Genomic DNA, 16,883 nt, shown 5'->3' with positions numbered 1-16,883 from the left:
TAAATAGTTTGATTGTATGTCTGTCTTTAAATGATATTTTAATTTTCAATAATAACTTTTTTAGTTTTTTGTTTAATTTTTATACTCCTTTAAGAGCTTCTCAGAAGAGTATAGAGTGGCTTATCTTAATATTTCTTAATAATCTTTTAATTGAAAGAAGTATTTAAATGAAAATAATCGATCATTAAAATACATTATATTTTTTATTTTTTCAAGCTTTTCTTAACATCCTGGTCTGAAAACAACAAATTTGAAAGAATTTTATAGTGTGTAAAATGTAGTGCTTAAAAATATTTTATTTTTAAGATCAATTAATATTGTTTTTTTATAGAAAGAATTTTCTAAGAAAAGTTATATTGGCTTGAGAAAATTAACTGATAATCTTGAAGTATTTCTCGACATTAAAAAGCTCTGGTTTAAATCAAATTGTTTTATTGAGATTGATGATGCTTCCTCTCTATTTTCTTCATCATTGCAATAACTTGAATCTTAGCTTTAAAAACTATCTATTTTTACAGGGGACTTTATAGGATATAAACTAAATGAAAAAGTTCTCTTTCTATCTGTTTTTGATGAACAGTCACTGTTTGCAAAATTATCAGTTACTATTTTCTTAGGAGTTTCTATTATTGAGGTTTTATCCATCAAAGTTAACCCTTTAATAATAAGATTATTTTACTGCTTTGGTTTCTTAATTTTTTTCTTTTCAATTAAGTCAAGAAAGTTTTATTTTTTAATTTTGTAAAGAATAAAATAGCAAAGCTGCTTTAGTTCTGAATAATTCATTCTAGAGTTTTAGTAATTGCTTTAAGATTTGTAAAACCCATCAGCTATGAACACATTAATAATTTCTCTTAAATTTATAGTTATTTATTATGGTTTTTTTTCATTAATTTAAAAATTGTTAATTTATAAGTTAAAATCAGTAGTTGCATTATAAGGTATAAATTCAACAGGAAGAAAATAAAAATCAAGTAACTGCTATCTCAGTAAGCTAAATCTATATTTATTAATAACTAATTAGTATTAAATTAATTTTAAAAGTATTACGTGGGAGACATATGCTAGAGATTTGCATTGTGTTCTTGTTATTGTCTTCTTAATTTAACAGATTAAGGTTTCTAAATCGACTAAGGAAATAAAATTAATTAATAATGTAAGACAAATTAAATAAAAATTTACCTATATCAAATTAATACAAATGTCAATCTATATGTCCTACTTTCCATCTACATTTAAATTTTCATAATGCAGTAATTCTTAGACTTGAAAGCTAAAGTCTCCAATCATTATCATGATGTCCTTCTTAAGATCATTAGGCAAGAAATAAATGTCCTCAATAATATTGTCCCATATTTACATCTCAATAAAACGTGTCATATTAGAAAGCTAAATATTTTCTATTCTTTATTGAAATCCTTAGTCAAGGCTTTGAGTTATTTACTTAAATACTTAAAATTTCTCATTTTTAACTATATCTTCTGATTTAAAATAGTTAATAAGATTCTATGGTCTGCATCTTATAATTTATAGTTTGTCATTAATAATGTCCTATAAATATCTTCTTTACTAAATTCTATTAATAATTCATTTAATAATTATTTTTGGTATTTAATGGATATTTTAATTACTGATTAACTTAATTCGGTATGATGCATGTTTTTTTATGCACAGATCTTTTGAATTGCTACCTTTTATTGCTTTCAATTACATTTTTAGCTTATGAAGAAAAACCCTAAAAATCTTCAAAATCTACTCTTTTATTTATATTTTGAGATCTTTATACGGAATTGCTAAAGTTGCTTAATCTTAACTCGTCATATATCTTTTTTTTAATTATTGACTTCGGAGTTCCTATATTAAAAAACGGGACTTTATGGTCATTCTTTTTCTGAATATCACTATTTATTTTTTACCACTTAAAAATAGACATTTGTTCCTTTTCATTTTCTAAATAAAAAATATTAAAAAAAAATAAAAAGTCTATCAAAAAAGAATAATAATTTTACTTTCATTTTCAAATATTTATTGTAGCTTTTCTTTTGTTGTTGCTTAAATCCTTTAAGAAAAATATAAAAAGGAAGAGAATGGAGGAATTTAAGTATTATTATGGAAAAACAAAAGCTTTTGCTAAATCCACTAATTTATAATTTAAGCATTTATTTGCTTCAAGTTTTCCATATCAAATTAAACAAAAATTGTTCTACATGTTTTTGGAATGTAAATCTGTATCACAAAAATGTTTTTTAAAACATCTCTAAAAACTGTAATTAAGGTGTATTCTCTATTAAAAAATTTTTATACTCTTTGTAGAATAATTCTTCTAGGCTCAATTATTTCATGCATCAGCTTCTTTCTAAAAACTGAGTCATTTAGCTCGTATTCGTGCTTAAGCACTTTGTTTTTTGTATACTTAAGCTACTTTATAAATACTCTCCACTTTTTATTTTCTTATTTTGCCAAATTTTCTTACTCTTGAAAAGTTAATAATGAATTTCTTTGTTCTAATTAATTGTATTAACTTTATGAGTTTTAATTAGCATTTATAACACTAGAACTTCTAAAATTTCTAAGCATTAAATCTTCGTCTTAGTAAGGATTAAATCGGCTTAGCTTTAGCACAACCTTTTTACCACTAGCAGAATGAATAGTCTATACTCTGTCAGAAGAAAGGGCTAGTACAGAGCCTAAAAGAGTTTTTATTTTAATTATTTGTTAACTTACTAATTTAACTAGCCTTTGAAGCATGCTCTCTTTGAAAAAATCCTTTTGAAAATGTTTAAATATTATGATATCCATTTCTCTTAAGTCAGCTAATGATAAAATAAGCCTATATGCTTTGTATCTCTAATTAGTAGGCATAATATGCAAAACCAACAAAGTGGAAAATTAAAAAGAAATATGTTTGTTATCCACATTTTATTGGTTTTGAGTACCGGATATGGAGAGCAATTGATGAGTAGAGCTTAAACTGCTTTCATCATCATTAAAGTTATCATTATACTTCTTTTGTGATAAATTATCTTAAGTTTTAATCTATAGCATAGAAGCATTCACGAAGCATTTACCTAATTACTTAAAATTTAATGTATAGCTGCGAGTTATGCTATGGTAGAAGTTATTAATTTGCTTAGAATCTACTATTAAGTGATATTACACTGAAATTGGACAATCAATACGGAGTTTTTTTTCTCTTTAAGTATGATTGATATTCTTTAAATATTTTTATATTTTTAAATATCTATTTGTGTCTGGCTTTAACGAGAAAAGTTCTTAAAGTAAACTATTCTGCAACTATTTAACTATTAATTTTTCCATTAGAAATCCTTCCAAATTCATTTCAATAATGTTGAGCAAAAGTTTAATTTATTTTTTTTCTTAAATAATAATAAAATATCTTAATTTTTTTTCATAGTCATACAAAAAGCAATAGATTTAATCGTTTTGTTATGAAGAAGGTATGAGATTACTAATACTAAAATAGTCATCACCACTTTAACAAAAACTTTAATCTTTGTATTTATTTATTAATGCATAATAGCTTCTATTGCTAACTATTTAAAATAAGAAATTGATTCCTCTGAATTAGTTTTTTATTGTAAAAACTTTTCCTCTTTCTTTCAAATAATTATTGAGCCTCTCGGTTAATTTTTTATTATCTTTGTAGGTTTTAGCTGCAATTTTATAAAAAATAAATATTTAAAAATAAAAAAAAAGAGTAAGTTACTCTAAGATTTTGTGTAGTTATAGGAAGAATACTTAGCTTCTATTTCAAATTGAACTTCTTTAGGAAGAGACTAGCTCATTTATTAATTAAAAATAATTTTTCTTTAATCTTCATCATCTGAATCATTTTGTAATTTATCTACGATTATATCGAAGTCATTTTTTATCTAATAATCCTTGTTATAGACATCAACTTCATTGTAATCCAAAGACTGTTCTCTTTTCTGAATATAAAATTTTTCATAAATATCGTCAAAATTTTTATCAAAAATATTTTGATTGCTATTTAAAAATTAAATTTTTTAGATTTTGGATTATTCAGTATCCATAAAAAAGCTATCAGAAACTGCACCATATGACATTTATCCTTCATCAATTTCAAGATTTCTAAGATAAGAATTTTTTCTAATCATTTGATTGATTGATTCCTTTAGGTATAGCTCTTGATCATAATATGTAAACTTAGAATTTTTTGTTGATTGTTTTCCGTATTAGTAGTTTGTAATTATTTCTAGACTCATAGTGCAAATTTGAATTAAATTTATCTTCCAAAATTTAGAAATGCTTCCCCTAAACAAGAAGCTATAATTAATTAATTAATTAATTAAATATTTTATTTTAATTTCATTTATATCTCAGTAAATTTTGTTTACCTTTTAATCTCCTGCTAAATTTAATGCTCTGAAAAGAAAAAAAGTAGCTTGTCTTAACTTATTTCTATGGGTTTGACTCTGCTATTCATATCCATATTTCTTGCCATAACGTATATTGAAAAAGGGATTTTTTTGTCTGAAACATACTTTTGAAATAAATCATATTTAAAAACCAAGTTTGCAGATAGTAAAAAGTAAGACTTGTTTTTTTTCAAAAACATATTTAAAATATGATGAGGCTTGCTTTGTAGATAGGAAAAATATTTATCAAAGCTCATTTAGTTTTATTTTAAAAAAGCTATTTTATCTTAAAGTAGACCCACAATAGATCCTCTCAACCCGATTTGAAGCTAATTTGATATTTTTTAAGAGTTCAAATATCTATTTATTTAATTTTTTTCTAATTAAATAAGATTAGCTTTTTATATTTAAGTATCTTAGCACTCATTAAAATAAATGTTATACCTTTTTTAAAATAATTTTTTAATAATTATTACAAGTAAATTTGTATTTACCTTTTTATTAAACTAAGTATACTGTTGTAATATTTGATCATTTGTTAATCGTAAGGTAAATCTTAAAATATAATAGTTTTTCCATTAATTTTAGAGACTATTCTCCCTTTTTAAATTCCAAACTATTACAAGAGATAAGATAACTTACCAATATATTCTATATCTTAAAGCTCAAATATTTTTTTAAGTTTATTAGCTTGAAAATTTAAAAATTTTAAATTATTCTACGTCTCATATATTTTATATGTAATGTCATCGTAAATACATTCAACATTATCCTCTTCTACTTCATCTTTAAAAATAATCATATTTTAACTTTGATCATATACCTACGAAGCTTTGTCTGATGAAATAGAAGAACTTTTTGATCTTTTTATATTTAAGTACAAATCATTTTCGATGTTAAAGTTTTTTTCCTTTTTATAAATCAGATATTATTTTAACTAATTTGATTATATTTTTTTTATAATTTTAAGTTACTGTTTGTAGATTATGAAAAAACATCCAAAAAGCAGATGGCCACAAAGTAGAGCAAAAGCTGTTATTTCCAGGAAGTATATTGAGCAAGTTTTAGCTAAGCTTAAATGTGTATTTTAATATTTAATCATCAATTTTAATTTAAAATTAAAATTCATTTGGATTTTCTTAGTTTTCTTCTTTTTGCTCAGTTTATATTCTACTTCTTTTATCTAGAAAGTAATTACTTATTTTGGTAGTAGAAGTTACTTACTTATGCACATAATAAATTTTCCATACATGAAGTCTATTGCTTACAAATGAAGAAAATTTTAAACTTGGATAAAATCCTATCAGCTTATTAATTGGTTCTCCTTACTCATTCATTCCGCTAGAAGCCTAAGCTGCTTTCTCTTTAAACTATTTTAACTTAAGTATACGAATGATTTATAAATTTTCTTTTTAGCTTAGAATTTACGAATCATTTTCCTAAACACTGTTTATTGAATCTTAATTCTAAAGAGATTATGTTAAGCTCTATGGTTTCAAAATCTTATTTTAAAGCAAATTACTCTTTAAAAAGTTTTTTATCAATAAAGGCTTTTCTTTGGTATTTTTATTTTTATCATTATTTTATTATTATAATTTTTGTTCAGACTCGTTTTTTAATTGCAGAGTTTGCCTTACCCTAATGATTACTCTAAAAAAAAATAAAAAAATAATTTTTTTATATTAAAAATAATCTAAATTTTACTTTTTAAAAAATTTGTTTAGAATAAATATCAGCTTAAAGCACTCAGTAATGTTATACAATTTTTTTTACACAGTATTTATTTGCTAATTAAAAAAACTTGGAAATTTTTTTTGATTTTACTCAGCCCATTAAGGTATTTTAAAGGATCTAGAAATGTTCTTAAGTACTGAGGAGAAATCTTAAGGAGAATTATGGATAGAGGATCTCTTTTGAGAAACTCCTGGATTATTTTATGGTACAGCTAAAAATTAACTTTTTAATTTATTTTAACTAGAAAAAGCAGTTAAATCTTTGATTGTTTGAGATTACTTAATACTTGATATTTTTTTACTAGAATTATCTAGTGGTTTAATCTCTGAAAATTACTCTAATACATTTTCTTGTTATTTCTTGAAAGATCTTTATTAAAGTAGCTCCAATTTTATTTTATAATTTGAATCTTCGACCTAAATTATTTTGATAAGAAAGTTCATTTTTTTATTTGATTAAAAAAAAATATTTTATTACTTTTAATTAAGATCTCTTTTGAGCTTCCAATCTTATTGGACTTGCCTAGTTAGATTATTTGGTCAAACTTGTAGATAAGTTTTTAGGACTTTATGCGTTGGATAATATTGATAAATTCATTTTATACAGTTTTTCAATAGAATTTTCTAATTTTTATTGTTAAGCGAATTAAGATTTTTAATTAGAATTGAGTTTTATATAATCTTAAAACGATTAATGAGCTTAAATATCTTTTTCAATTGGTGATTTTGAGCTTTATGCTTAAGACTTAGAGCTTAAACTCATAGATGTTTACTTTTCTTGTATTTCTGATAAGTTTTGTTTTGAATTGAAATCTACTTTTTCATCATTATTCGTTAAAATAGAGGAGTCAATATCTTAAATTGAAGGAATTATTATTTTTGGAACTGCTTAGGCAGAATTTTCTTTTTAGAGAATTTTCTCTACAAAATTTGATTATTCTTAAATCCTATTAGCTATTCTTTTAAAAATCCAAGTACTTCTGTTTGATACCTGCTGCTAAGATTCATTTAATGCTAAATTTTCTGCTTTTGCTTAGCTTATATCACTGAATTCAATTCTTAAAGGTAAATCATTATTAGTTTTACTGAATTATTTGAGTAGAAAAGTGTTTCTTTTTTTAGAATTTATTTAAGAGTTTTGATATATTGATTTACTGTTAGCATTTTATTTGTATTTCATTCTTTTAAAATCCTATTTATTTCCATTCAAAACTTCAGGTTAATTGTCATCATTTTGAAATTAAGAATTCTATAAATCTCCTTTTTTTTTTTTAAAGGAAATTTAAGAATAAGCTGATAAAATTTTTTTTTTATTTTCATTAATATTTTTCTATTCCTATGATGTTCCTAAATAATAACTTTCAAATGCATTCTTAATTTGGTCAGTACAATTTTAATTTAAGTTGTTGATACTATTATTTTGTTGTTTAATTTTCTAATTTTCTTAACTATTATAGATTGAGACTGCTTTCTTGATTTATGAATTAATAGCTGCATGACTATATTAAGAAAAATTTTAGTTAGAATCTTCTTGATTGGTGATAAATTTTGATGATTTATTTTCTTTAGGAGCAGATTATATATTCTTTAGGCTAATAATTTCATTAATTTAGCATTAAGAGTTAGAATTTTGAAAGATTAAATTTTTCTATTTTTGTTTTATTTGCTTTTAAGAAAAATAAGGATCAGATTATTCATCAGATTAATCAGAAACCTAATTTTTACTTAATATTATAGAAACTACATTATTATGAGGGGTAATCAATTTTGGACTTTGAATAGTATCATCTTTAATATTTTAAATTTATTGTGCTTGTTACAAAAAAACTTTCTCATTTTCATCACATTTAATTTTATTTAAAATATTTCTTATCTAGGGCTTCTCCTTTAAATAGCTTTGAATCTGTTTAGATAAAATTTACTGTGCTTTGACACTGATAGTTTAAAAATTCTTTTATTTTTTTTACTCTAGATTATTTGCTTATGGTATAATTATATTATTTTTATCTTTTTAATTATTTTTTAAATTTTCTATTAATTTAATCATGTTTTGGCAATTATTATAATTGTTATTTTTATCTTAATTATCCATTTAATTTGTATTATTAGAAATTGTCATCTTTATGCTGCTTTTCATTTCTCTTTTACTTTATTCTTCACTTGATTAACCATTTTAAATAGATGATGTTTTTATTGTATCTGAGCTTGTATAAACAAAATTAGATTAGTTCTTTACTTAATCTTATGTATTTTGCAATTATGCCTAAACTGAATTTATTAATATTTTTTCATTTCTTGGGGTTAAAGAGCTACTTCTATAATCCTAGTCTTATGCTTGAAAAGTCGATACATTTATTTTTGAATTACCTTACAGTTAGCCACTTAAAGATTAAGTTAACAGCATATCTTGAAATAGCATACCTTTTCTTTTAGATTAAATTTCTTTTTTATCATTTGAGAGTAAACTAGTTTTTCTTTAAGAAATAGTTGTATTATTTGTTTTTGAAAAGAAATAATTATTTTGTTTGTCTGATTTATTATAATTGTTATTATTGTTGTATGATCTTCTTAAATTTTAAAGTGATGGAGACTAATTTTATTCTCTTGCTGATTGGATATTTCTTAAATTTGGAGAATTCATTTAAGTTTAGCAATTTCTTAATGATTTAATAGAATATTTTGCTTCTTATTTATTTGGCTGTTCTTCTTAAATGTTTTCTCCGAAGTAATCAAGCAAAATGTTATTCGATTCTTTATGTATATCTACATCTTGATTAATATCTCTTAGCTGATAAGCATTAAAATTAGATTTATATGTAAAATTGTATGACTCTAAAATAGATGTTTATTTATTAAATTAGTAGCCAGATTGTGATAAATTTGTTACTGGAGAAGATAGATACGTCTAAGGCGGTGATTTATATTTTTTTTTTGTTTGAGATGAAATAATAGTGCTTTTTCTTGTTCTTGCGCTTAAAATATCAGTATTATTCTCGTTATCTTATTAAATTGAGCTTTATTTTTTTATTTAAGTGATTGAATTCTTCAAATTTTAAAGTTGTGAATCTAATTTATAATCCTATAAACTTGGTGAATTTGTTTTTTATTAAGTTTGACCTTTTTGTTGGTCAGATTTACTTTGTTAAAAGCAAAAATACTCATTTTCATTTACTAATTAATTAAAATTAGGTTGTTAACTTGAATATTTGCCTTAATTTTGTAAAAGGCTATTCTATAATAAATAGGTTTTCTTTGGAGAGGATTATAGTATTGCTGATTATTTTCTTGTTATAGGAGAAGCGGATATAAAAAAAGGAGAGGTATCTTATGTCTAATAGTTCTAAAATAATTAATCTTTATTCAACTCTTGCATATTAATTTTAATTGAGGTTTAATTTTTATTTTTTTCATTGAATGCTGAAGAAAGCCTTCTTTATTAAAGTCTTTAATAAATATTTTAAGATTTGGATTGATTTTATTGAGCTTTATTTTACAGTTTAAAGATTTATTTTTAGTATTAATTTAAAATAGGAGATTCATCTATTGATAAGGTTTCTTAGGCTCTATATTCCTCTTCATTTAATTTAAGTTATTATTGTTGTTATACTAGCCTATCTTTAATTAATTAACTGTCCTCACTCATTCTTTTGCTATCATCAGTTTAATATTATTATAACTTCAGAATTTAAATTGAATTTTCTAAGTTTAAATCTTCTTATTTCTGAAAAAGTGAGTATTCATTAAAATGTAATCCTTGGAGTCTATTTTTTTATTCCTATTTATTATTTTCTTTTAAAAATTAAGAAATAATTAAAAATATTCAAACTAAAGGTAAAATACTTTAAAATTTTTAAGATTCAATCAAATTATTTTATAGATTTTACTAAATAAAATTATTAATTTTACTTTAATTGTAAGATAAAGGACTTTTTTTTCTAGAAGGTGTAGGAGTTTTCTTACTTACTTTCTTAGAAAAATTACTTTATTTATAAGACATCAGTTAATAATCCTCTTACTAATTGTCATATTGGCTCTAGGCCAAACTAAAACTTTTATTCTCCTCTGTTTTTAATGATTCTCCCATATTTTACAAAACAAATTAATGTAAATTTTAGATTTATTTTTAATTTAGTTTTTCTTCAGCATGGCTAATTTCTTTTTATATTTATTCAATTTTAAGAAGAAAGTTTTGTAAATTTTTAATTTCGTTTAAGTTTTGATTTCCTTGTTTTTTTTAAATATCTACTTAGTTATTAGAAATTAATTACTACTATTCCTCATTTTAAAAATTTATAAGCTAGTTATTCCAAAATTCTTTTGTAGCTTATATATATTGCAAAGAATACTACACTTTCATTTAATATTAATTATCTGTTTGGTCTGAAGACTGTTTGATACTTCTTTTCATTAGATTTATTAACAAGAACTGAAATTCTTGCTTTTCTTTATTATTCAAATTATCTAAGCATTAACATTTTTACACAAGTTAAATTGATAAATTTAAAATCTATGTGTAATGTAGGCTTTTCTTAATGAAACAAAGAAGGCAAGCAGAAGTTATAAGCCTTGAGCAGTGAACTAAATTAATTTTTTAAATACTATTTTAAGAAATATCCTCTTAATCAACTATATTAGCTATATGAATAACTTCATCAATAATTTATTGGTCTACTATCAGAAATTAATCATAGTTTAAAGTCTGTTGAATTTTAGAAATAAGGAAGTTTACAGCTAGCAAAATTGCTTTACTTCTTACTACAGATGCTTTTCCATTTATTCTATCTTTAATCAATTCATATACTTCATTTATTTTAATATAATTCATCCCATATTTAATAGCAAATAGAAATAAATTGCTGATGATTTCTACTTACATGGCTCTATCCTATATATCAATAATAAAATGATTTGTTTAACATTTTAATTAGAAATAATAAAATTTACATTTTTGTTGTATTAAACACCAAATTTATTTTTGAGTTCATCGATTTTTTGTTTCCAAGATATCTCATCGCTTATTAAAGTTTTTTATATACCTAAAAATTCTACTAGCTCTTCAAAATTTATAAATAAAAGTCTTTTTAGTAGTCTAACTTATACTTTAAATCCTTAAATTTAATAATTATCTGATTTTTATTCATGAAATTATTTTTCTTGGTTAGCTAAGGAATTCATTTTAAATTAGTTTTGTATAATAAATTAAAATGGGTTTGTTTATATAATATCGCTTTCAAACAAAAAAATTATTATTAAATATAATTATATTCAGTTAATTATTACAAATTGTCTAATTAAGTAAATTTTTATCTTGTTATTAAAGTGAGATATGAAGTGTTTATTTACTATTTTTGATATAAAAAACTATTTAATTACTTGATTTGCAAAACAGTTAAATAATAGTTGAATTTTAAAAGCGATGGGAACTAAATTTTTAAAATTGTGTTAGCTTGTGTTTGCTTCCGCAATTCTAATTTTTTTAGAAGCATTGTTAATTATACAATTTAATTTTTTGAGCTAAAAGATTTACAAAAGATTTGAATATTTAGCTAAAAGAGTTTTAAAATAAAGTAAAAATGGATGTTTAGGAGAATTTAAGCTAGAATTAGCAGGTCAATTACTTTAAGAGTAAATTGACTGATTTAAAATAATTTAAGAAATAACTTGAAGAAGCATACAATGATAAAAGTACAACCTACCTATAAAAGAATGATAAATTCTTTGCAATTATGTATGTTGAAGCATATTTAATTATAATAATTAGAGATTTATTTTTTATAAAAAATAAGAAACGATTACAAGCAATAACTTGAAGATATATAAAAAATAATAGAAGAAGATATAGTTAATGTGAATGCTCCTAACATACCTGAAGAGCTAATTAAGTAATTAAATTTATTTTATTTGGATAAAATAAACAAATAATCTTTAATACTAATAGACGCTAAGATTAAGATTAAAGTATTAAGGAGTATATGTAAGAAAGAAAAGAATTAGTAAAGAAAAGTATAGATGGATAAAAAGAAAAACTATAGTTTATTTAAAATTTTACAAATGAATTTGAGAAGAGTTTAAAAGAGTATAAAATTTTACCTGATTCTTGAAAAAAACAGCTTATAAATATACAATATTTCAAAATAGTTTTATGCATATAAGACATTTAGTTTATATCTTAAAATTATTTCAAAATTTTTATAAAATTAATATTTGAACTGATTTGATTTGTAATATAAATTTATTTATTTATTTCTATTTTAAAAGTATAAAAAATCTTCAAATAAACAATTTTCTTCCTGATGAGAATAATGAAATTTTTTTATTCTATATGCAATATCAATTATTTTATCAATTAATTATATTTTTTGGATACTTGCATTTTATTTTAGTAGTAGTATTTGGATAAATTATATTATTAGTAATACTTTAAATACAATAAAAATACTAAACAATTAATATATTTTATTTATCTTTGTTTTAATTAATATTTATTAAACCTTTATTTATTTCAACTTTAGTTTTTGTAAAACAAAAATGATTTAAAAAATGGTCTAAATATGAAAATCTTAGAAAATAAGATAGTATTTATGATTAATTATAAAATGAAATTGGTTATTAAATTATTTACTAAATTAATTGATTGGTTTTTGATACATTTTAATTTATTTTATTTTAGGATTTTTAACTTCTTAAAAATAGCTTTATATAATCCATATATTTTTAAGGAAGAATAATTAATATGTTATTAGATTTATTTAAAGCCATTTCATTTAATAATAATAATTAAATTGCAAAGGCTAATAATATTTGAACATGTTAAGAATTGGATCCTGTTAATTAATTAATTTGATTGGCTTTATGTATCAATTCCAATCTAGTTATATTAAACCCTTAAAGAAAGTAATTCTATGATCAATATTTTTGTGAATTACATTAAATTAAATATATATTATTAGAAAAGTAAATCTTACTAATTTTTTATAAAATTTGCTTGAAAATCAATAAATAAAAATTAATAGATGAGAAGAAATTATATTATTAACAAAGCATAGACGCAAATAAGATACAGATAGTACCATGAGCAGAAAATGTGGTTGAATAATACAGGGGATTACACTAATCCTTTTGCTAAGCCTGAAGAGGTCAATTTAAATGATACAAGTAGTACTTATTATACAAATAAGCGTAGCATCTCGAACAAACCATTTAATAGCTCAACAAGATCTAATTCACATAATTAAAAAAGGACTGAGCATAAATTGCATCATAGCCCAGATGTAGCTAATTTTTACCCATAAAATTTCTCTGCATAGAAAAGATTGTATGCTCAAGGCATTTAGTAAAATTAGTAAATGCAATCTGATGGAGAATATCTTTAGTACTATGTACTTGAAAAGTAAGACGATGACTGCAATTAAAACTATGGCTCTGACTAAATTACTATGGAATCCTTCTAAACACCACAAAAAACTAAAGAACCTAACTATTAATACTACCCTGACAGCTATTAAAAATCAATTTCTCCACCTAAACATTCTCAATACGAGAAAGTATACTAAGAAAATTTCTCAAAATAGCCAATAAATTAAACAAGCGGTATGTACTAAGAATAGTACGAACAATAAAATTCTAAATAGCATTATTTAGAGCCTGCTTAAGAAGTTCCTACAATTTAGGAAGAGTCTAATGAGTTTGTTGATTAAAATAAGATCAATGAAGCCTATTTTTCGATTAATGAAAGTCATATTCATTACTCTGATTAAGAGACTTAATAAAATGAAGGATCACCTAAATATTAGAGAAGAAAGTTTGTCTAATCAAAGCTGGCTTAAGCTCGTAAAAGAGCCATATCAGAAGATAGAAATTTTATAGATAATTCTTATAAGTATACTACAAGCAATAATTCCTCTTTAAATAACTCTTCTTGGATATTTTACAATAATAAAGCTAGATAAATAAAATAAGCTAACGCAGAGTAAGCAATATTTGGCGAAACCATAAAATCTAGAGATAATTTTAATACATCATTTAATCCTTTAGAAAATCAGACCAATGACCAAAACTAAAAATACAATCCAAACCTTCTTAGATAGTATTTTTAGAAAAACAAGCAATTCTAATAAATGCTATATGATGTTAAGCTCCAAGGAAGTAGGTACTATTAAACACAAGTATCACAAAAACCTAGACACAAAATTAATTTTGATTCATAAAATAAAAATTAGATTAAATATTTAAATTAACTAAGTCTACCTAAACATGTAAATGAAATAAACCAACAAAAATAATTTTATTATAGAAAATGTGAGTGTGGAGCATAAGATCAAATTGAATCTATTCGAAATCTATATAAAAAAGAAGGCAGATGCAGTAATTCCTTTTATTAAAACTCTACAATAAATTTTGGCTCAAATTGATTTTATATATGTGTGTATGTAACTTAATTTTGTTAATATTAAATTATCTCTATTTTTTTAATTTTAATCTTTAAAATATTAAATTAGAAAATAAAAATTTCTTGAAGTTTAAATTATCATTTTGAAATTTTTAAATAATTCATTATTTTTTAATTTGTTTTATGTTTATTTAATATTTTATTCATTAAATTAAATAAAATTTGCAGCTTTACTAATACGAATTCAGAAATTTTATTTATTTTAAAAGTAAAACCAAAAATAAATTTTACATCAAAAGCGTTGAATTAATTTAATAAATTTTATGGGTAGTGTATGTACTTTTAATTATATTAAAATAATCAATTTATTTTATTTAAAATTTATTCATTTTTATAGTTTATTTTTTATTTTTTAACACATATTTAATGAATTTATAATTTTAAATTTTACTTAAAAAATTAAAGATAAGATATTTTCTTTATTACAGTATAAAACCAAAAATGAATTTATGTCGAAAGAGTAGAATTTATTTACTAATTTTTATTCTAGTAATCATGTGTTTTTTAATTACCTTACATCTCAAAAATAATCAAATTTTAGGATTATTAAATTAATTTTGTATTCTTTTTATTTGTTTGAATATTATTTTGAAGGTATTTCTGATGCTATGATGCAATTAAGATTTTTGATATCTAAACTATCAAATAACTAAATAAAAAACTAATACTAATAGGCAATAAAATAATATACTAATGGATTTCTATTCTCTTTATCAATCAACTGTATTTGATTCAAGCTCCTATGACAAAGTAGATATCTGTACAAAGCATTAAGATAAAATAACTGGAATAATATAAATTTATAAATTCATAGTAACTAGCAGCTATGATAAATCTATTAAATTTTGGGATGTTCAAAAAAATAAATGCCATAAAAAGATAAATAGAGCCCATGATAAAAAAATTGAGTGCCTTTTAAAGCTAAATAATTCTACTTTTATGAGCTATTAGTAAGATTTTTTATTCTTCTGGAGTTGTAGATAGATGAAAATAGTTAAAAAAATTTGTATTTTAGATTTAGAATATAATCCTTAATATGAAATATGTACAAAATTTAACTAATATATATTAATTAATACTGTCCATTAAGACTAAATATTTTGCGTTGATACTATAAATGGTACTTCTCAAAATGAGTAGTTTGAAAATTTTCCTAATAGGATTTCATCATTTATTTCCTTAGATGAAAATTTTATTGCTGTAGGCTATAACAAAATTCTTATTTACGAATTTAAGACTAAGCTTGTTAAATAAAACATAGAATATACTAAAAAGGGATATGATGAATTAAGTCTGATCAAATTAAATAAAGAACTTTTAGCAGCTGGTAGTATGCATGGATTTATTTTTATAGCTAATTGGAAATAAGGAACAATATTAAGCAACTTATATAATAATGGACCATTAGTAAAGTAATTGCTTTTTATTAAAAATAAGTAATAGAAATAGCAATACATACTATCTATTAATAGAGATAGATCACTTTAAATTTGGGAGTTAAAATCTAAAAAATAGATACAGACATATTTCATGGACAGATAACCCCATATATTTTATATTTATAATAATTCTAAAATTGTATCGGCTGATAAGATTAGAGAAGAAGTCTAAATAAGATAAATAAAATTTTAAGTTCATAATTAAATTTTATGATAGGCAATTAATTTCCAAAATTTATTAGCATTTTTTGATAATCGTTGCATAGTATTTAATTATAATATCATTTATTTGTCCATATGTTAAAATAATAAATAAATTATATAATAGATAGTTATAATTAGTGATAAGAAAAGGTTTTAAATTATGGGTTCTCAAATTTTTTTTGTTTTAAACTTTAAGTTCGCGTAAGATTTAGTTCGCAAACTTAGAGTTTATCTCAAATACCTGTATTATACTATATGATATTTTTATTTTTTTTATTGTTCAATTTATTTAAAAAACTAACTTTTAATAATTTAAATAAACAAATAATATTTAAATTGTTTTTATTATTCAATTTAAAAAATGAATATTATCAAGTATTTTTTAACTTATCAAAATTTAATTTTCTGTTCACCACCCTAAAAAATAGTTTATTCTAAGTTTGGGGTTGGGGTTGGGGTTGGGGTTGGGGTTGGGGTTGGGGTTGGGGTTGGGGTTGGGGTTGGGGTTGGGGTTGGGGTTGGGGTTGGGGTTGGGGTTGGGGTTGGGGTTGGGGTTGGGGTTGGGGTTGGGGTTGGGGTTGGGGTTGGGGTTGGGGTTGGGGTTGGGGTTGGGGTTGGGGTTGGGGTTGGGGTTGGGGTTGGGGTTGGGGTTGGGGTT

At 22.7% G+C, this 16,883-nt stretch overlaps 4 protein-coding genes across 4 annotated transcripts; 2 read left to right on the top strand and 2 right to left on the bottom strand. All coding sequences in view use genetic code 6, as the record gives it.

Annotated features, from left to right (window-relative positions):
* Positions 1-45: 45 nt before the first annotated feature.
* Positions 46-10,541, bottom strand: TTHERM_00918470 (hypothetical protein; the record flags this gene model as incomplete). The annotated part of the gene is made up of 12 exons (XM_001027839.2): positions 46-1,000; positions 1,051-1,130; positions 1,183-1,576; positions 1,632-1,950; positions 2,010-3,674; positions 3,728-4,308; positions 4,380-4,844; positions 4,895-5,310; positions 5,375-6,050; positions 6,105-6,550; positions 6,612-9,922; positions 10,040-10,541. 12 exons carry the CDS (start codon positions 10,539-10,541, stop codon positions 46-48), a joined length of 9,810 nt encoding a protein of 3,269 aa, XP_001027839.2.
* Positions 10,542-11,706: 1,165 nt separating this feature from the next.
* Positions 11,707-12,234, top strand: TTHERM_00918460 (hypothetical protein; the record flags this gene model as incomplete). Its single annotated transcript, XM_001027838.3, has 3 exons — positions 11,707-11,861; positions 11,920-12,015; positions 12,072-12,234. The coding sequence occupies 3 exons, from the start codon at positions 11,707-11,709 to the stop codon at positions 12,232-12,234; spliced, it is 414 nt and encodes a 137-aa protein (XP_001027838.3).
* A 912-nt stretch (positions 12,235-13,146) lies between these two features.
* TTHERM_00918450 (hypothetical protein) lies at positions 13,147-14,544 on the top strand (the record flags this gene model as incomplete). Its single annotated transcript, XM_001027837.2, has 1 exon — positions 13,147-14,544. One exon carries the CDS (start codon positions 13,147-13,149, stop codon positions 14,542-14,544), a length of 1,398 nt encoding a protein of 465 aa, XP_001027837.2.
* A 1,517-nt stretch (positions 14,545-16,061) lies between these two features.
* On the bottom strand, positions 16,062-16,475 carry TTHERM_000918449 (transmembrane protein, putative; the record flags this gene model as incomplete). The annotated part of the gene is made up of 1 exon (XM_012801032.1): positions 16,062-16,475. A coding segment is annotated over one exon (414 nt), but the record flags the coding sequence as incomplete, so codon positions are not given.
* Positions 16,476-16,883: the final 408 nt, after the last annotated feature.

Source organism: Tetrahymena thermophila, assembly GCF_000189635.1.
Source record: "Tetrahymena thermophila SB210 genomic scaffold scf_8253817, whole genome shotgun sequence".
Lineage (NCBI taxonomy): Eukaryota > Ciliophora > Oligohymenophorea > Hymenostomatida > Tetrahymenidae > Tetrahymena > Tetrahymena thermophila.
This window is presented reverse-complemented; position numbering and strand designations above follow the sequence as displayed.